The sequence below is a fragment of the Bicyclus anynana genome, chromosome 17 (genome assembly GCF_947172395.1).
Source record: "Bicyclus anynana chromosome 17, ilBicAnyn1.1, whole genome shotgun sequence".
NCBI lineage: Eukaryota > Metazoa > Arthropoda > Insecta > Lepidoptera > Nymphalidae > Bicyclus > Bicyclus anynana.
In genome coordinates this window covers 8,548,035-8,567,096 of record NC_069099.1, presented here as the reverse complement: position 1 = coordinate 8,567,096, position 19,062 = coordinate 8,548,035, and the positions used below count along the sequence as shown (strand labels likewise).

The 19,062-nt window shown below is 35.9% G+C and overlaps 2 protein-coding genes across 2 annotated transcripts in view; one reads left to right on the top strand and one right to left on the bottom strand.

Annotated features, from left to right (window-relative positions):
- LOC112048058 (protein giant-lens) overlaps positions 1–5,730 on the top strand; it is a 31,709-nt gene extending 25,979 nt beyond the window's left edge. The window contains exons 3-4 of the mRNA XM_024085412.2: positions 2,014–2,281; positions 2,984–5,730. Of these exons, the coding sequence (XP_023941180.1) occupies positions 2,014–2,281; positions 2,984–3,232 (517 nt within the window). The 3' untranslated portion in view covers positions 3,233–5,730. The remainder of the gene's footprint in view (positions 1–2,013; positions 2,282–2,983) is intronic.
- LOC112052149 (elongation factor-like GTPase 1) overlaps positions 1–19,062 on the bottom strand; it is a 183,484-nt gene that overhangs the window by 54,040 nt on the left and 110,382 nt on the right. The gene's annotated exons all lie outside the window — the stretch shown is intronic.

The following is a 19,062-nucleotide window of genomic DNA, read 5'->3' as shown; positions in this document are numbered from 1 at the left end:
ATTTCGACAATGTTGTAAATTGAATATCACAATAGTTCGAAGGTTATGTTTTGAAGAACTTCATTTTATATCAATAAGAAATTCATTGAAAACTTAAATTAAAAATTAGTAAAGATGTCTTTAGATATAACATATTTTTGTACATTTGCGAAAGATAACTTACGAAACACTTTACTACGGTGTTGTAGAATTTTCCCGAAGGTTACTATACGCAAGTTGTATGTATGTATTGAACAATACCACGTGGGCGTACCATCCTTAGGTAGCAAGGCCTTATGTCCACGTGGGCAGATAACGGCGCGATAATAAACACTTTGTTACGATGTTTGATTTGCATTTACCGGTGTATCATAACAGTTGAATACATTACTTTTAATTGCTTATTTTATTAAAATACATTGCTTTTAAGTATGTAATACGTATGATCTTACAAACAGTAATAAACTTTTTGCACAAAAACTCGTGTTAAGAATCATAGGGGAAGTTTTTTCTAACCTTTTTAGTAACCACATCCGGTGCGCAATTTAGACTTATTTTATTTCTTACGTCAAACAAAACAGTGCATACTATTACTACAACGCCAACTTTTAACTTATTTTTAAATAAATATGAAAGCTATATGTTTTATAAAAGATTTAATATCCCTTCAGAAGTAATTTATTATTAAATTACTTCTGAGGGGGTTGGAAGGTTTAAAACAATCGTATAGTATATTTTATAAAACATAATGCTTTCATATTAATTCAAAGGAAAGTTAAAAGTTGAGGTTGTAGCAAAAACTATTCATCTTGTCTAAATGTTTAGATATCATTATTTTTGGAGATGACAAATTTTTAAATGCTTTTCTCCTGTAAAATTGCAATCTTAATATATAAATGCCATCACCAAAAGGTCATTCATCACGAAATCTCGAAAACTGATTGATGTACACAGCTAAAATATGGAAGGGAGGTAGTTAATAAGTATCCACTAAGAACGGATTTTGCGATGGGCCGGATTAAAGAGGTCTAAGGGCAGACGAAGTCGCAGGCGTCCACTAGTTTTGTTTAAGTGACAGCCTCGCACCGGGAGTGTGATATGTATTTCGAACTTATCACATGGACATGGTTTCTATGCAATTATCTGTAAAGAAACCAACGAATTCAAGTGGAATGGTTACGTAAATTCGACAGAAAATCGTTATTTAGATTATATTTAAAGGTTTCACACATTTAAATCGGCTATTTTATTAATACAAGTAGCACAATTTACACACTTTACAATAATTGCATTTATGTGTTTGACTATAAAAACAACGTTGGCGCCTACGCAACAATTTGCCATATTTAGGTGCATTGAAATTACTATAAAATGGGCAATTTACATACATTTAATAGTATTGGTATTTCTTAAATTAAATGATTTTATATTCCACCAATACAATAATTTGACGCTGCATCGTCTTTTGTGATGTTGATATATACTAACCAACAATATAAAGTTACTTACTGATCCGAAAAACGTTGTTCTGTCTTATAATTTCTTTTATATAAAATATTAATTCAGTGATTAAAAATTTGGGGTGAGGGTTCGAGGACTTTTCGTACCTACTAAATAAACAAAAAAAAATGTGATTGGTCGAAGAAGAGACGAGAAATAATATATTAGAGTCATTATCACTAACATACCTAATACTCATATAGGAGAGTGGTAGTTAAATTTATTTTTTTCACCCTATAGTCAAGTTAAAGTAAAAATTAATTTATTATAAGTAGGCTTAGTTTACACGTATTTTTGAGACTTAGTTTTTGTTATGAGATGATTGTACTTAATAAGTAAAGTCGAAAATTGAAAATTAAAGTTACGAGGGTTCTAAACGCGTCTTGGCTCGCTAACCCGCAACCCGCAGCGTGGAGGGTCAAAACTCCATATCCCCTCTTCTATAAGGAGACCTGGCCCAATAGTGGGCCGTTAAAATAGGCTGATAACGATAACTTTACCCAAATGATTAACAAACGCAACCTTCTATTTCAGTGACCTATCAGACGACGACAACCACACGCTAGCAGACAAGACGACGCTATACAAAACCTGCGAACCAGTGAAACGGTTACCAAAGTGCCGGTACTTCAAAGACGCCGCCTGGGTCATCTACTCGTTCCCTGACAGCAATGCGACCCAGCAGATCGTCAACTGCCACTGTCCAAAGTTATCTGTCACTTATCTACTGAGGAAGTTGCCGTATACGACACCTAGCGGCATAGAGGGGAACCAGTACCAGTTTGCGTGCTCGCCTCAAAGCGTAAGTTGCGTTTTCTTATGTAGTTCCGTTGCGTGCTACTTGGTGGCGCTGCAACGGAAAAGCTCGTTTTCGAAAACTTCCGTTTTAATAACCTCAATAAGCTTTTAATTATACTTGTGGATACTGTATATCCTAAATTAAATACGATAAGCTTTTAAGGAAGATGTTAATTTTTATGCTTCAGTAAATTCACTGACTATCCTTTGAACAGAAACATAGCAAAGCCTCACGGCAAAGAAAATACTATATTCAGAATTTGCAATCATTAAAACGACGGCAAATTCTGAATATAGTACTAGTAGAAAATAGTCCTGAATATAGTCCTTTTGTAAATTTGGCTTTGCTTTGTTTCTGTTAAAAGGGTTTATCAGTGGATTTACAGAAACATGAAAACATATAACATCTTCACTAAGCTCATGTTATTTCATTTAGGATATATAGTATCCACTAGTAGATATAATTAAAAGTTTATTGAGGTATAGTCGTTAAATTACAACATGTATTAAAAATATAAATGTGGGGATAGAGCAAACTCTAATATTATTATTTAATTTTGTATTAAAGACAGCAAATAAGCAAAAGCTACTTTTGGTGACTTAAGTTAGGAATAAGTAGAACAATAAGTCCGACATCTGGGACCTTATAATTTAACCTATTGTTCCATTTTACACATTCATTAAAAATATGATTTTCTTATTACAGAGATTACGCTGTTCCCGCAAAGAGCCCTGCAAGTTGTTCAGTGCGAGGCGCCGTCACGAACAAATCGACGAAGTGAACGCGAGCACCATCTGCCAGTGCCCAAGGGATCACACATGTCCCAAACACCATACGGAACCAGGAGTGCTACCCGGAGTGACCTACGTAGCTGAGGACATCCGCACATATCATGGTTACTGCTTACCAGGCCCACCGCCCGAGACTTACAGATTCGTAGGCGACAAAGACTGAAAAAACATCCCACAACCCCATACTGTGATCGCTTCAATTGTACCGAGTGGTGCGTGCGTTTCGATTAGGCAGCTTCTATGATTTGCTCATTACCTGTTTAGTACAAAATTTTAAATATATTAGGACACCGAAATGAATTCATCCCTTTGATAGTGCTACAGAGTTGCGAGCTAGATTGTGGATAGTATTTTTTAAGTAGGATTTCGATGTACTGAGTGATAGTGTTTTTGTATGGTATTGTAATAATCAACGCTTTTAGGGTGCATTCAAATAAGGTGCGTTATAACGCGTTATACCTCTCTTTAAAAATTGGAATATTCGGGAACACACAGAGACGCGATTATATAGAAGTAAACTAGGGCGGTATATTAAATAAATTAAAAAAAATAATAATACTAAATTTAAAATCCCGATTACCGTAGTAAAACGACTAGTAGGTATAATTTAAAAATCTTTCATCCTACAAATAAAATAGGTTTTAAACTTCATGTACCTACATGTAATTTTTGATATTCAATTAAGACTTCAGACCGGAACACAGCAATGCTGTTTCAATGAATCAGTACAATCACTGTTACGCCGGTTACAGACGGTCAAGTATACAAAAATATCGAAATATGGTTATTGGTGTAGCGCTGTATACTTGACCATCTGTGGTCGATGTTAAGTAGATTAACTTGATGATGAAAATGATATTAAACAAATTAAATAAAAACGTTTTATTTGTATAAAATACATTCGAGTGTGAAGCTTAAAGAAAACAATATTCACACAACAAATAACATGATGGATAGTTTGAATGCACTCTAAATGTGTGCATAATTTTAATTTGTTTTAGCCTGTATTAAAGACTTTTTTACTTTTATATCCTAGCTGCATTTGATAAAGTTGATATACCTACGAATGAAAAGCGTTGAAATAACTTGTACATAATTTGCAACAAAGCGCTTCCTATCGTATTGTATCGTATCTGTTATATTTTGTAAATATAAATATTAGTTTAAGTATCATTCCAAACGATAGTTTAAATTATTTTATATTTTTTTTCATATTTTAAATATTTACTTGCCATACTTGCGTAGTTGTTGCGTTTTTTAATTATGTAAAAGTTTTTTTTTTATCATAAAACCTTTGTTCATTTATGTCTTCCATTCTAGAGGGCAGTTTAATATAAAACACAAAGAAATTGAGGTATAAAGAGCCAACGTCGGGAGTAAAACATGACAGGCTAATTCACAAGTGCTCTTATAGTCAACTTTTTATATCAGTCACTTGTCAAAAAGTTGGCATAAAAGCACATGTTTGAGACCATGTCATAAGATATCGGTTCTTATGCCAGACATTTACGATAAATTAACGAGTGCCGTCCAGTTTGTGTCGCGCTAAGGGATGCGACAGTAAATAAAAAACAACGAAACCGTAACGATTTCGATTTTTTTACCCTTATTCGCGCTGCAGCATGGACGGTGAACTTGATCGTGTGTGACTGGCATTAAACCCGCCAAATCCTCAAATTTTGTGTACGTAATAGTTTAATATGATTGTTTTGTTTTTATTTAAGATTTAATTAAAAATGTTAGATTGAGCCTGTCAGTCTATCTGTTGGAGATATTTGTTACAGAATAGAATCTATGGATCGAGAGCCGCATTACATTAACCTTGTGTAATGTTTTACATATCTATGCCTATTCTTTGATAACAGTTTTAAGTACATACGTGCGGAATAACTTGACACTTGGCTCTAACAATGTTTGTATGGATATGTTTATTAGCCAGGTGTCAAGTTAATGCGCACATGTTATAAAGACACCGGCAATCTTCCATCTTCATATAAAATTTGTATGAATATTACCACTACATCCCAAGTCAATGCTCCTAGCATGCAGTGTAACATTTGGATAATCATTTGGCAAGATGTAGTAATTTTTAAAGCTCTCAACAAAGTATTTGGAATGCTTGCGGAGTTAAAATAATATCAAGTCAACCATTGGCAATTATTCTCACGTTTCTGCAGCGCAAACGGCAGCCAAGACGTTTCACAAGTCAGCCGTCATGCACGCAGCGGCCAATACACGATCGGTTATAGCCGTGGGTGCTGCAGAAATGTGAGAATAATTGATCGTCAATGGCTAGCGTTATGGCCCCGCGTGCCAAGAGCGTTGACCTGTGGTATAATTAGCAACTGTCAAAAAACTACGGCGTCTAATGTAATCATCATTAACGGCTTACAACAGGGCCAAGCATCCTTATAGTAAAAGTCATATGGAGCATAGACCCACAACGCTACTCCATTGCGGGTTGGCGGGCTACCTCATCTAATAATGATGTTTATTTAATGACAAGAGTCATATTATTCTGTATATGTATGTAAATATGAAAAATGTTGATGTTTGTAAAACCATTGCGATGTATCGGTACGTCTTCCTTATTTGTTTCATGTATAGCTATTATATAAGTTAAATTATTATTGACAGAAAATGAATAAATGTTCAAAATTGTGATTGTCTTTCATTAAAAATATATCGCTCATTTGCAACAAGATAGACACAACTCAAAATTTATGATAATTGAGTTATTGATACAGCTATGTAGAAAATTCGATTTTCTATTTGCTGCAAAAACATCATTTATCTAAGGTCTTTTATTAGAAAAGGAGCGCAAATTCTTTTTATAGTGTCGTTATAGCGCTGTTTCTTTAACTCTCGCGGCTCGCGACAACAGTGACACATGTTCAGTTGTGAATGAGGTAAAATAGCGGCCGGTTACACGGTACTCATGAAGGAGGACATCTTTTGAATTAGAATGTTCTTACAGGTAAGTTCAACACACTTTATTGATAAATGTTTTTAAGCATTTCGTCACAATATCTAATATGCCTTTCATGCAGATAAATATTTATAATATCTGTACAGACATATTTTGTGTTATGACGTTACTGCAGAAAACATTATTATTACAATTAATAATAACAGTAATTATGTCGTTTTTGATAATAAGCAAAACATTTCATTCATTGAAATCAAAAATATGTTTGTTATTAAGCCATTATTGTATAAAATTAACAGTGAGTTTTTTATTGAATTTTAATAATAAATTGTTATGCGTCGTTTTAGTTAATAATAAAAATGTAATTTTCAAACAGACAATGTCGTTTCCAAGAAACTCGAGAAGTAAAAAAATCCTAGCGTTGCACGATAAAAGAAACACAAGTATAAGAAGTTGTACAGAAATCAGTGAGTACCTTCTTCACTGTATTTATTTATGTTTTAAGTACTTACTACACAATAGTAATAGTAATTCATCACAGTAATTTACAATTTCCTTACTGGAACGGTATTGTAGCCTGTAGTATTGGGACTGTAGGATACAATATCTTTAACTAAAACTTGAAATTAACATAATTTTTAGTAATATTCAGATAGCGAAGAGAACGACGATGATTTGTCGTCCAGCTCATTATCAGATAGACTCTCATGATGATACTTATTGTGAGGGTTAGTGTTTTATACATATACTTGAAGTGATTTAAATAAGTAGTTTTTTAACCTATTATTAGAGAATTTAATTTCCATTCCATCAACTTCATCACGAAATATTCCAAGTCCAAGCTAAAATAGAAAGAAAACAAGCAAAATGAAGCAAGTTGGCGGAGAAATGTGATTAAAAAGCTAAACTGTTCGAAGACGTTTGTCTTCAGGCTATTGGCCAATTATATATTCGCTGATGATAATGAGGAACACATAACAATCACCCAAAACTGGACGACGTCATAAAGGGAGACATCATACGAAATTATATAAAGGCTATACTAAAAATAGAGTCCCATTAAACGATAGTCAATACAACAAGGGTTTTCATAGACGGAAGTAAGAAAATAAGTCATATTTACAGTAATTATGTTGAAGCTCAAAAGCAAAAGAACCAGCCTTATGGGAATTATGTTAAATTTTATAAAATATTTACCCAGGAGTTTAATATACCATTTATACGGATGATAAAAAAAATAGGAAAGATTATGAATGTTATTTAAACGGGTACATACCGCGATAAAACGACGAGATTTTTATTGTCGATATTTCGACCCAGTTGCATGGATCGTGGTCACGACGGGACTCTAAACCGTTTAAATAACATTCATAATGAACAACCACGAAATAAGTTTAAAATCATTAATAGGAAAGATGACCACGAGAACCATTTGAAAGAAAAACAATTATGTTGAGAATAAAAAGCTTAAGCAAGTTAAATGTTTTAAATTTTACCATTTGTGATTTAAAAACTAACAAGGTAGAATGTTATGTTTGGGACGAGTCGAATGCCAACAGAAGAGTTTATGACTTAGGAACTTGTGTCTCTTTACTTTGTGCCATTCCTGTAATAATAACGATAGTTAGAAGTAAGCCAATTGTTGATTTTACAGATTTAATACTTTTAACTACTGTGTTCTTGATTTTCTTTATTCCAAACGTCAATAAATATTTCTTTCTATATCGGCATTTTTTGTGATAATTACTAACTATTGACTCCAAAAGAAGAAAATTTTATCGTGTATAGCGTCATAAGCCTACATAATTAAAAAAAAATATCTTGTTTATCTGCAATAATGACACTAGTGATACCTGGTGTCACAAAAACCTTCGTATCACTTTGAATAAATATGAAACTTAAAGTTTTATACTTTTATTATATAAAATGATAATCACATTGTCATGTTTAATATATAAAACCAACAAAAATTAAGATTTTCTCCCGTAAATCGAATTATAAACATTGAAATTGCTCTCCTGTAAAACAGTAGTTTTTGAGAAATGTCAATGTTGTTGCAAATGAGCGATATATTCATATACTAATTTATATTTTACTAACACGCGTTTTCACCCGCGCAGATCCCGTTCAGGAAAAAAAACGGGGATAAAATACTCGTATATCTTATGTTCATCAGGAATAATGTAGTATTCTAATGCCAGTCACTGACGATCAAGTAATCTCACATGCCTGCAGCACTAACGGTATAACGTCCGATAAAAATTATCGTGTGTTGGTCGCGATCGGCATGATGTCATGCACACATAGTGTTGTAAGATTTTTTTAATTCGGTCTAGTAGTTTCAGAGCCTATTCAATGCAAACAAACAAACAGTCAAATCGTTCCGCTTTATAATTAACAGAATACAATCACTGAGATTGTATGAAAATGGTAACGCCTGCCAATAAAAAGTTAGCAAAACTATCAGGCACATACTTTTTTACTCAGGCGTGCAAAGACGAACAACCGAATAATTTAATTTAATATCAAATTAAAAAGGATCGGTTTTTTCATTCGAGCCACAGCATCGAAGCAAAACAAAATCCATGCTAAGTCGTAGACAGATAATAGTAGTATTATAATGGAATCGGCTTATTCCTTCTATATTAGCAGACTCCCCGTGTAGTTCCCGTTCGCGTGATAATCCAGAGAAAAAATGTTTGCCTGTGACACTCACACGTAAGGTGGTTTTCTATTCGTAAAAGAATTTTCAAAATCGTTACAGTAGATCCAGAGATTAATTACCCCCTACAACCTCACAAAACTTTTTAAATAATAATACTAATATTATGAAGACAAAAGTCTTCGAACAGTGTGTGTTGCCAGTGATGACCTATGGTTCCGAGACTTGGTCACTCACTGGCTTCATAAGAAAGCTCAGAGTCACACAGCGGGTGATGGAACGAGCTATGCTAGGATTATCTCTGCGTGATTCAGATAGTCCTTTCTGATTCGATATCATAGGACTATCTGCAGAAGAACTAAATTCACCGACAGAATTCAACGTGTCGCGAAGCTGAAGTGGCAATGAGCGGGGCACATAGTTCGAAGAGTCGATGGTCGTTGGGGTCCCAAGATGCTGGAGTGGCGGCCCTGCACCAGAAAGCCCAGTGTTGGTTGACCCCCCACCAGGTGGACTGACGACATCAAGCGAGTTGCAGGTATTCGCTGGATGCAGGCGGCTCGTATGATATCTATATCTCAATACGTTTGGAAGTCCCTACAAAAGTTCTATGTCCTGCAGTGGACGTCCATCGGCTGATATGATGATGATGATGATGATGATGATAAAAATAAAAACAATTATATAACTTAACACAATGGGAATCAAATGATCGATAACAACGACGAATTTTCAGCAAAATTTGGGAATCAACCCATCGATCGTTCCGCGTATCTCCCACGGGTGGAAAGGTTAGAATAAATCTTAAACGTAGCAGAGATCCGAGGCCATAAACAACGCAGCTTCTCGAGTTGCAATCCCATTCCCATAGGAAAACTATCGCGAACAGTAACGTACTGACCACAAGCCTGAGGTTGAGTGTTGAATTGGAAACTAGAGCAATGGAAAATTGTAACAGAATTTATAATACAACTGTTTCTTTTGTCTGATTCATATATTATAAGATTATGTGGAAATTCCAAGAATCAGGTATATCAAATGTACCTGAGTATGTTGAGGTATCAAAGATATTCAGTCTATATTGTAATGTCTCGTAAGGCTGTTTTCATTTATTTGATAAGTGCAAAAACTCTGAAATATTTTTGGGTACAATATAATTTTTGTATTTTCTAAATAAGTACCAATTAAAATATCTTGATTAGTCTACTGCCTCAGGCTAGGCCTTAAGGTGATTTTCAGTCTAAACCCACCATGCTGCAAGAATAATGTTTGACTCTATCGCATGTTAACCGACCGAAACCAATATCACCAATATTCCAACTCCGATAGAAAGAAAATGCAATATTTCACAGCCCGACATAGACACGAAACCAGGATCTCATGACCAATGAAGTAGTCACAAATGTACTTCACGAGAAGCTTCTATCCTGAAAAACATCGCGCCTTTCGTTAGCTCCGATGATTACCATGGACGCACGTAAAAACGCCTCCTCAGTAATACAGTAATAGAAAGTATAGCAATGAGGTAGTTAGAAGTGCTTCACGAGAATATAAAAGATTTACAATAATCGTAATCAATTGCGATGTCAAATCAGCCCTGTTGGTACCGGTCTTGGACCGAGAGACCGCAATAGCCAGACTTACCTCATTGTAGGAATTTTGTTTTTTCTCAAGTTTATCAGCCCATACTTCTACTATACCTAATGCCGATAGGGATGATGACAATGTTTTATTAATTTTTATGAGACTTTCGGGTAAATAAGGTCAATATGAACTAAATAATAAATAAAAAAAGATTGTCTGAATGTTTATAATATAAATAACATTACAAAATTTCAAAATCAAGTAAAAATCTTTTATTGTAATTAGATGAAAATTCATAAATTTTTCGTAAAACATAAATGGACAAATAACAAAAATCTCGTTTGAACGGTCATACAACTAAATGATCTCGTCAAGCAATGACGTCATTCTTTCGTGCCATTTAGTATAGAGCATTTTTGAGCGATCCATGGCAGTGTCGCAAATATATAAATGCCCTGTAGCGTATTTAAGTCAAAGTATATGATTTAATGCGATTATAAAAACAGTATCTATAGAATCGATGTTTCATAGTTGTAACCGCGTTCGTCGGTTAAAGAGCTCAGTAAAAATACCTTTTTGTGTAGTTGAATGGTGTAAAAAACGGTCAACAACTTCTAGTTTAAGAAAATGCTTTTAAAATAAATATATTATTTGGTAATATTAATATATTACTAAGTAATATAAATATATTACCTAATCTACTCGTAAGCTTGTTGTCAAAGTGGGTGGTTGTGGGTGCGATACTAGTCCTTAAAATGCACACAACTGAACTTTTAGTTGTTACATCGTGAAGAAACCGCCATAATCGGAATTTTCTTAATTCTCTGCGTGTGTGAATTCTGCCAATCTGCAATGTGCCTGCGTGGTAGACTAACATCTCTCATTCTTAGAGAAGACTCGAGCTCAGCAGTGAGCCGAATTTGGGTTGATAATGAACTAGTCCTTATGTAATTAGTCTGAGACTTAATATGAAGTATGTCTGGCTATCACAGGCTCTCAGTCTACCATGACGAATCACTAATGACGTGACAAACGCCAGAAAAACTTCGCGCCTCCCGTTAACTCCCTGTGATGATTACCACAGCGCACGAAAAAACGCCTCCTCAGTACAAAATAACCGAGTGGCGGAGAAGAAAATTGTGCTAATTTTTTACTACAAATCATAATTCGATTATTTGTCACCGTAGAAATTAGTTGTACCTTGTTGAAATGAGTTTTTGAATTAGTATAATGATATGAACGATACGAGGTTATATAATTTTTTAATGTTTAACGATTTTTTATCATTATTCCTTACTTGTATAACAATGTTAGAACAAATTAGATATAGAAAGTGATGGTTCCAATGTACACCCACACACACTGACAAACACACACACTCCATAGACACAGCTAAAGTGTTTTATGTTCTGCACTGTAAACTCGCTGTATCGTACAATTTGACAAAATTTGATCCTTATCTTTGGACCTCTGCCTATCGTGAGGAAACAAAAATTTCCGTCACATCTTGAATCAAAATGCGAATTCGCAGGACAAAACTTGCGTACTACAATACGATTGCACATATAGCAGATCTCATTATTTTTAACAATCCATCGTATTTCTTTCATACTACAACGTGCAATGCCTTTCAGACTATTCAAACTAACTGAATACCTTATTTCTAAGAAAATAAGTCTCGAACGACACAGTACGTTTCATTGATCCGATAGTCACGATTTCTCATTGTCTATGTACACTATACAGATGGTATTTATTAATGTATTATGAACACTGTAATTTGGTCATTTATAGTTAATAATATCTAAAGTTTTTAGATGACACAGTCCAATACTACTGTTAAAGCAAAGTATATACTTTGCTCCGACAAGATTACAATTTGAGTATTTTTAAACATTACTGCATAAGTTTAGGGTTGGTAGGGTTGTAGGGGTAGGGTAGGGAAGAAGCGTACATAAGTCAAAGCGAAGCTAAACCGGATACGCGTTAGGACTCAAAAATAATTATAAACCAAGATTTTCAAGCACACGGTATAAGCCTTACACTGTAATAACCTACATGCTACAAGAACAAAATGTATTAAGAGGAAGGTTTGCATACAAATACATATATATCATGTCATGGTATCATGTGTTAGCCCAGTGGATACGACCTCTGCCTCCGATTCCGGAGAGTGTGGGTTCGAATCCGGTCCGGGGCATGCACCTCCGACATTTCAGTTGTGTGCATTTTAAGAAATTAAATATCACGTATCTTAAACGGTGAAGGAAAAGCATCATGAGGAAACCTGCATACCAGAGAATTTTCTTAATTCTCTGCGTGTGTGAAGTCTGCCAATACGCATTGGGCCAACGTGGTGGACTATTGGCCTAATCCCTCTCATACTGCAAGGAGACCCGAGCTCAGCAGTGAGCCGAATATGGGTTGATAATGATAATGATCATGTGTTAAATGTTTAATTAATCTCGAGATTTAATTTACATTGCAAAAATAGGTTTCGGGATTAATTAGTTGCATGTAAAAACATTGCTTTCCTTATCAGTGGTTACGTACTACAAATGCAAACCGATGAACATAATTTACTGGTAGTGGTGCGCACAAAGTTCATGGCTAGGGTAGCCATTACTCGTACAGATCATACAAACTATAAAAATCATTTTCTTTCAATAAAGACTTACAATGACTCCTTAAGGTAGATAGGGCATAATATTTTTATCTATGTCGATACGATCAGTTTGTCTAAATGTCCAAAATCAAAAATTACTAAAGAGATTTTCATGCGATTTTTACACACTGCAGGTTCGTTGATGTTCTTTACTAAAGATGTCGCCCATTATGACCGTTGGTTGCCTTTTGTTCTACGTCAAAAGGAATCTCGACCCCGTCCGGGCGTCGGTAACTAGCAGTACCGTTAGGACACCACGATTGTTGGATTCGAGTGGTAATCATCACCATAATTTCAATAATTCGTGATTTTCGCGTCAATTTGATGAAATTATACACACCCAAGCAATCGAACTTTAACACCAATGCAGTAAAGTTCAGAATCGAATGAATAAATAACATTTTGCAACATTGTACGTTAGGAGATAGTAATTTACAATAAGTCAACATCAACGTATGGCAAACAAAGGCAGTTCTTAATTATGTACTAAGTATAGTTTCAAGTAAATTCATACTTATGACTAGCCGACGCCCCGCTGTTTCAACCGGTAGTTCCCGTTCCCGTGAAAACAGGTGGATAAAATATGACCTATGTCATTCGCAGATAACGAGGCAATCTAGTAGCAAAAGAATTTATAAAATCGGTTCAGTAGATCACCACAAACTTTACCTCTTTTACGAAATATTGCTCTATCTGAAATACAATAATTTGAATTGAATAGGATGAATTAATTTATTTCCCAGTTTTAGTAAATTTAATGCGTATAATACGAAAATTCGATCCAATAATTGGATAAGAGAGAGTAGGTATCCGGACCAAATAAAGCTATTGGAAAGTATCATTATCAAGCTTATTTGCATTATATCTGCAGCCAATAATTTGTGACATAAATGTCTTTTAAATAATAACGATATACATTGAAGAATCGGTATTGGTAAAAACATTTAGCGTGCTGCGCTAGTGAGCAGTGGAAATCGAATTTATAAAAAGCTTCACTTCAAGAAAGCAATTGCAAATGTAATTTCATTTCCGATTTGCTTGTTCATCTTCTATTATTCGTAGCAAATGGCGTGTCTTACTTTTATTTTGCTTCCATAGAACCATTATTGGCCTCGTTTACTGCCATGATATCCGAGGATAAGGATTTTAAATTGTGCTATTCTTAGAGTATTAGCCCATTTTAAGAACCCGCCAGGCCTTAGGAGAGGGAATATAACGCTTTGACCTACCACACAGCTCGAATACGGGTTGGTGGATGAAGATAAAATTTAGGATCACTATCAGAAGTTATAATGATCGGGACCGATGGCGATTTACCGAGGCACAAATGTACCCACACAACCGATTAACTAACTTCAGGCTTAGAATTTAACTGAAAATTCCTTAGAAAAAAGAAAAGCTTGTTATATTATAGTCTGAATAATAATAGCGAGTCTGTGTTTTTATCCTGTCCGAGTTGAGTGGCCGTTAAACTTACCTTAAATTCTCACTGTCCTAGGTCTTTTTTTTTTTTGTCTTTTTTTTATTCTTTACAAGTTAGCCCTTGACTACAATCTCACCTGATGGTAAGTGATGATGCAGTCTAAGATGGAAGCGGGCTAACTTCCACTAACTAGGAGTCCACACCCCTTTCGGTTTCTACACGGCATCGGTAGGGTGGTAACTAGCCACGGCCGAAGCCTCCCACCAGTCAAAGGTCTGAAGGGAAGGAAGTATATCTTAGTACTACCAACCTTATTAATTAACTCCTTATAATCGTTATAAAGTCAAAGATATTCTAAGCGTACCTTTCTTGAAGCATCAGGTGGATCTACGCTCCTTACCCTTTTTTGGCCTGACACTTTAGTGGGACATACGATAAATTGTATTGTATTGTGTTATTGTATTGTGAGTAAAGTATGTGTAGAGTGAATGAAAAACATCGTGAGGAAACCTGTATACCAGAGAATTTTCTCAATTCTCTGCATGTGTGAAGTCTACCAATCCGCATTGGGCCAGCGTGGTGGACTATTGGCCTAACCCCTCTAATTGTGAGAGTAGACTCGAGCTCAGCAGTGAGCCGAATATGGGTTGATAACAAAAGTATGACTAGAATAGCGTATGAGTAAAGTGATGTAAAGTATGTGTCAAGTAGAGTAGTGAGTGAGTGTGGTGCAAACTGCGTTTAGGTTTAACTATTAATATGATCTTCAGTCAAGGCAACCCGTGTCTATAAGAACTGTAAGTCAACCAACCAGCCCAATACAAACAATGTCTTTGCAGAAACGTGAAAGTCGCAAAATGATAATACGAACCTGCCCATCATTGTAGTGTGCGATGAGATTGTGGTTTTTACCGAGTAATCTAATGAAACATTAATGGAACGACCACCCGGGAATCAATTTAGTTATTATAAGTAACGTAAAGTACACACAAATTGGGTTCCTTTTTTGTTAGCTAGGTATACGTTATTAACTTTGCGTTTTAGCATTGCACGATCGCGACTAGTAAACTAAAAATAAAACTTTATTGATATTAATTCAAAAATAGGACAAGTGCGAGTCGAACTCGCAAGAAGAGGGTTCCGTAACGTTATTATAATTAGTGATTATCAAGTTATGAGACATACTTATATTGTTACCATTTCATGGATTTACCGTGGTGGGTGCTGGGTCCACCGTGTGGCAGAGAAAAACTCCGAGCAGAGCCCGGGACTTGTGATCAACGGGTATAGGGTTAAGGAATTCCTTTAACATTGATTAATCCTCTGCTACGCTCGTGGTGTTCGCAATGTTAAGATCTTATAAGTTTAACCATAATATTTAACTAAAGTACCTTATTATGTATTTGTTCGATAATTATTAATCTGTAGTTGTTTTGATTTCTGCAATTGGTAATATTGAACCTACCGCCCGTCTGACGGCTTGCGATTGGCTAGTTTCGCCAATGCCGCCAACATTAATCGACGCACGCGTCGCCACCGTCGGCATAGTACGAAATCCACTCTGAATGCTAGCCGGTTCGTAACCGCCTCAGCTTGCTAGAATTCGAGAACTCTTTTACCGCTGTTTTCCGTGAAAACTGAACTTTTTACCACCCTGGGTGATGTTTTGTGCCGTGCATATAAAGGGATCCCGCCGCCAGTGAAGCATTGGACGTTCCAGCCATTTTTCTGCCGGTCAACTGGGTGAGTCAATTATTGGTAATTGCAGATTTCATCACAACTATAGGTATTGAACGCAACCCCTGAACCAGCAACATATATATAATATTACGGTCCTTCGATATACCCAACATTTCTGGCCTTACGAGCCGATTCTATCATTATTATTTGTGTAAAATACCTATAGCATAACCTCAAAGTCATAAATATATCGTATATATTTATTGAATTTGCAAGTATTATTTGTATATTTATTCATATTTTATCCAATCTATCAATATTTATTGTATTTTCATATATATTTAAGCATTAAAAAGGCAATTTTCTTGTGTGTGCAACGTTTTGCAGTAATAAATTTCATACCGTTCAAAGATGGCGGAACCCACGCGTACTGAAATGCTTGAATTAAAGTTAAAAACTCTGAATTTCAAACGAGATTATCTTTTTACGAAAGTGCAAAAACTAATCGATTCCTCAAAAGGTATTAAAGACGATATAAATAAAATGCAGACTTTCGTGGCTCAATACTCGGAATTAGATAGTATTAAAACCAAATTCGAAAATACTATTATGGAGATTCTCGAAATTGAAATTCAGCTTAAGCCAAGTGCAAAAATGTCCACTGCACAGCTGGACGCATTTGATACCTTATATGAATTATGTAGCGTAACTGCCCGAAAATATAAAAGTAAGTTACAGACTAGTACACAAAAGAAGTGTGACGTGTCAACGCCATCACTGCCGAAACTTACGTTGTTCGAATTTAATGGGGACATAGAAAATTGGCCAACGTTTTACGATACATTTGATTCGTTGGTGCATAGCCGAGACTTTTCAGATATTGATAAATTTCATTATTTGTTATCATGCGTTAAAGGCAATGCACTTAACATTGTTAAAAAGTTGCCCATCACAGCGGCTAACTATCCACTAGTGTGGCAAAGCTTGCTCGAAAAATATCAGGACAATCGTGCACTAGCTGGTAGATATTTTGAAAAGATGTTGAATTTCACACCATTACAAAGGGACACTAGTGCAAATCTGACTGTGTTTATAGAAACTTTTGACCACTCTTTGAAGGCAATACAAGCGTTGGACATAGAAAATCTCGATGACTTTTTTATGTGTCATTTAGCGTTACGGGGTCTAGATTCTCATACTCGAAAACTATTTGAAGAAAGTCGGGACCAAAAATCTATTCCAAAGTTTAATGAACTAATTGATTTTGTAAATAAACAAATTAAAGTTCTTGATCATACTTTTCCTAGTTTCTCGAGTAATGTTCAAAAAGGTAGACAGGGAAATAGTAATTTTTCAAAACCATCCCCAAACGTACCTACGCGAATGAATTCTAAATCGGTGCTCACTTCCTCTCGCGTGTGTAAGACGAGTGAGGAACATAAAAATAAATTTGTATGTGCCCATTGTAATCAAAATCATATGATATATAGGTGTGATTCTTTCAGGAAATTATCTGTAGATGAACGAATTGACCGTGTCAATTCTTTAAGACTTTGTGTCAATTGCTTAAAAGCTCATGATAAATATAGTTGTGGAAGTACCTGGACCTGTGGGGTGTGTAGGGCTCCCCATCATTTCCTACTTCACAAAGATATGGGAAGCGCGAATCAGGTGACCTCGGCCGTGCCGTTGAAATCATCCACGCAACCCTCGACGTCGCAAGCACATCAAGCGCTCGTGTCGGCTAGCTCCGTGAGCGAACCGACTGCGACACAAGATGCCTTATATTCGGCATCCAATAATCAGTACGGGGTAGTCTTAGGGACAACGCGAACTCACGTTCAAGATGTTGCTGGACTACTACACGACTGCCGTGCAGTCATAGATTCCGGAGCTCAGACTTCGTTCATTAGCTCGGAATGTGCTCAACGTTTGGGCTTACCGCGAAAAAAGTGTCCATTTACGATATCTGGCCTTGGCGGAGAATTTATTAAAAATTTAGGTATGGTAACTTGTGCTATTAAATCTAAGTTCCAGGACAGTCCCACTTTGTCCGTTGACATGGTGGTAGTAGCGAAAGTGGCTAATGACATGCCTAACGTCAACTTCCCGCGCGAAGTTATTTCTTCATATACCCGCTTTAATTTAGCGGATCCACAATTTTATAAAAGAGCTCGTGTCGATATGCTATTAGGTAACGATGTTGTGTCCGAAATAATACAAAGCCAACCGTTATTTATTAATGAAAAAATACCTAGCGTAATCGATACTATATTCGGGTCTGTAGTGAGTGGGAAACTTATTCTTGATTCCAATGATCAACGAACAGTTCAAAATTATTTTTTATCGGTTTCGGATAATGAGTCCCTTGACCAGGCATTACGCGCCTTTTGGACCATAGAGGAAGTGCCGTGCACACCCTCTATTAATCCTCTCGATAAGTTAGCCGAGGATATATTTTTAAAAGAGCACACCCGAGAATCGAACGGGCGATACGTGGTACCGCTGCCGCGCGTTTTGAGTCACCCGCCGTTGGGCGATTCGAGGCCAGTCGCAGAGCGTAGATTGCTCGCGACTGAGCGTAAACTCGCGCGCACACCGGAGTTGCGGCAGGCATATAATGATTTTATGCGTGAATACGAAGCGCTCGGTCATATGGAACTATACAGCGGCTCGGCGCCTAGTAAATATATTATTCCTCACCATAATATCTTGAGACCTACTTCAACCTCGACACCGCTCAGAGTAGTTTTTGACGGTTCATGTCGCGGAAATAATACTAGTGTATCGCTCAACGATATTTTATTAACGGGACCGAATCTTTATCGGGATATTTCGGCAATAATATTAAATTTTAGACTTTTTAATTATTGCATCGTGTGCGATGTTTGTAAAATGTACCGTGCAATCCTCTTAAAAGAATCCGATCGTTGTTATCAACATATTTTATATCGCTCATCTACTGCTGAACCGATTAAAGAATACGAGTTAAAAACTGTTACCTACGGACTTAGTTGCTCACCTTTCTTAGCCATTCGTACCTTGCTTCA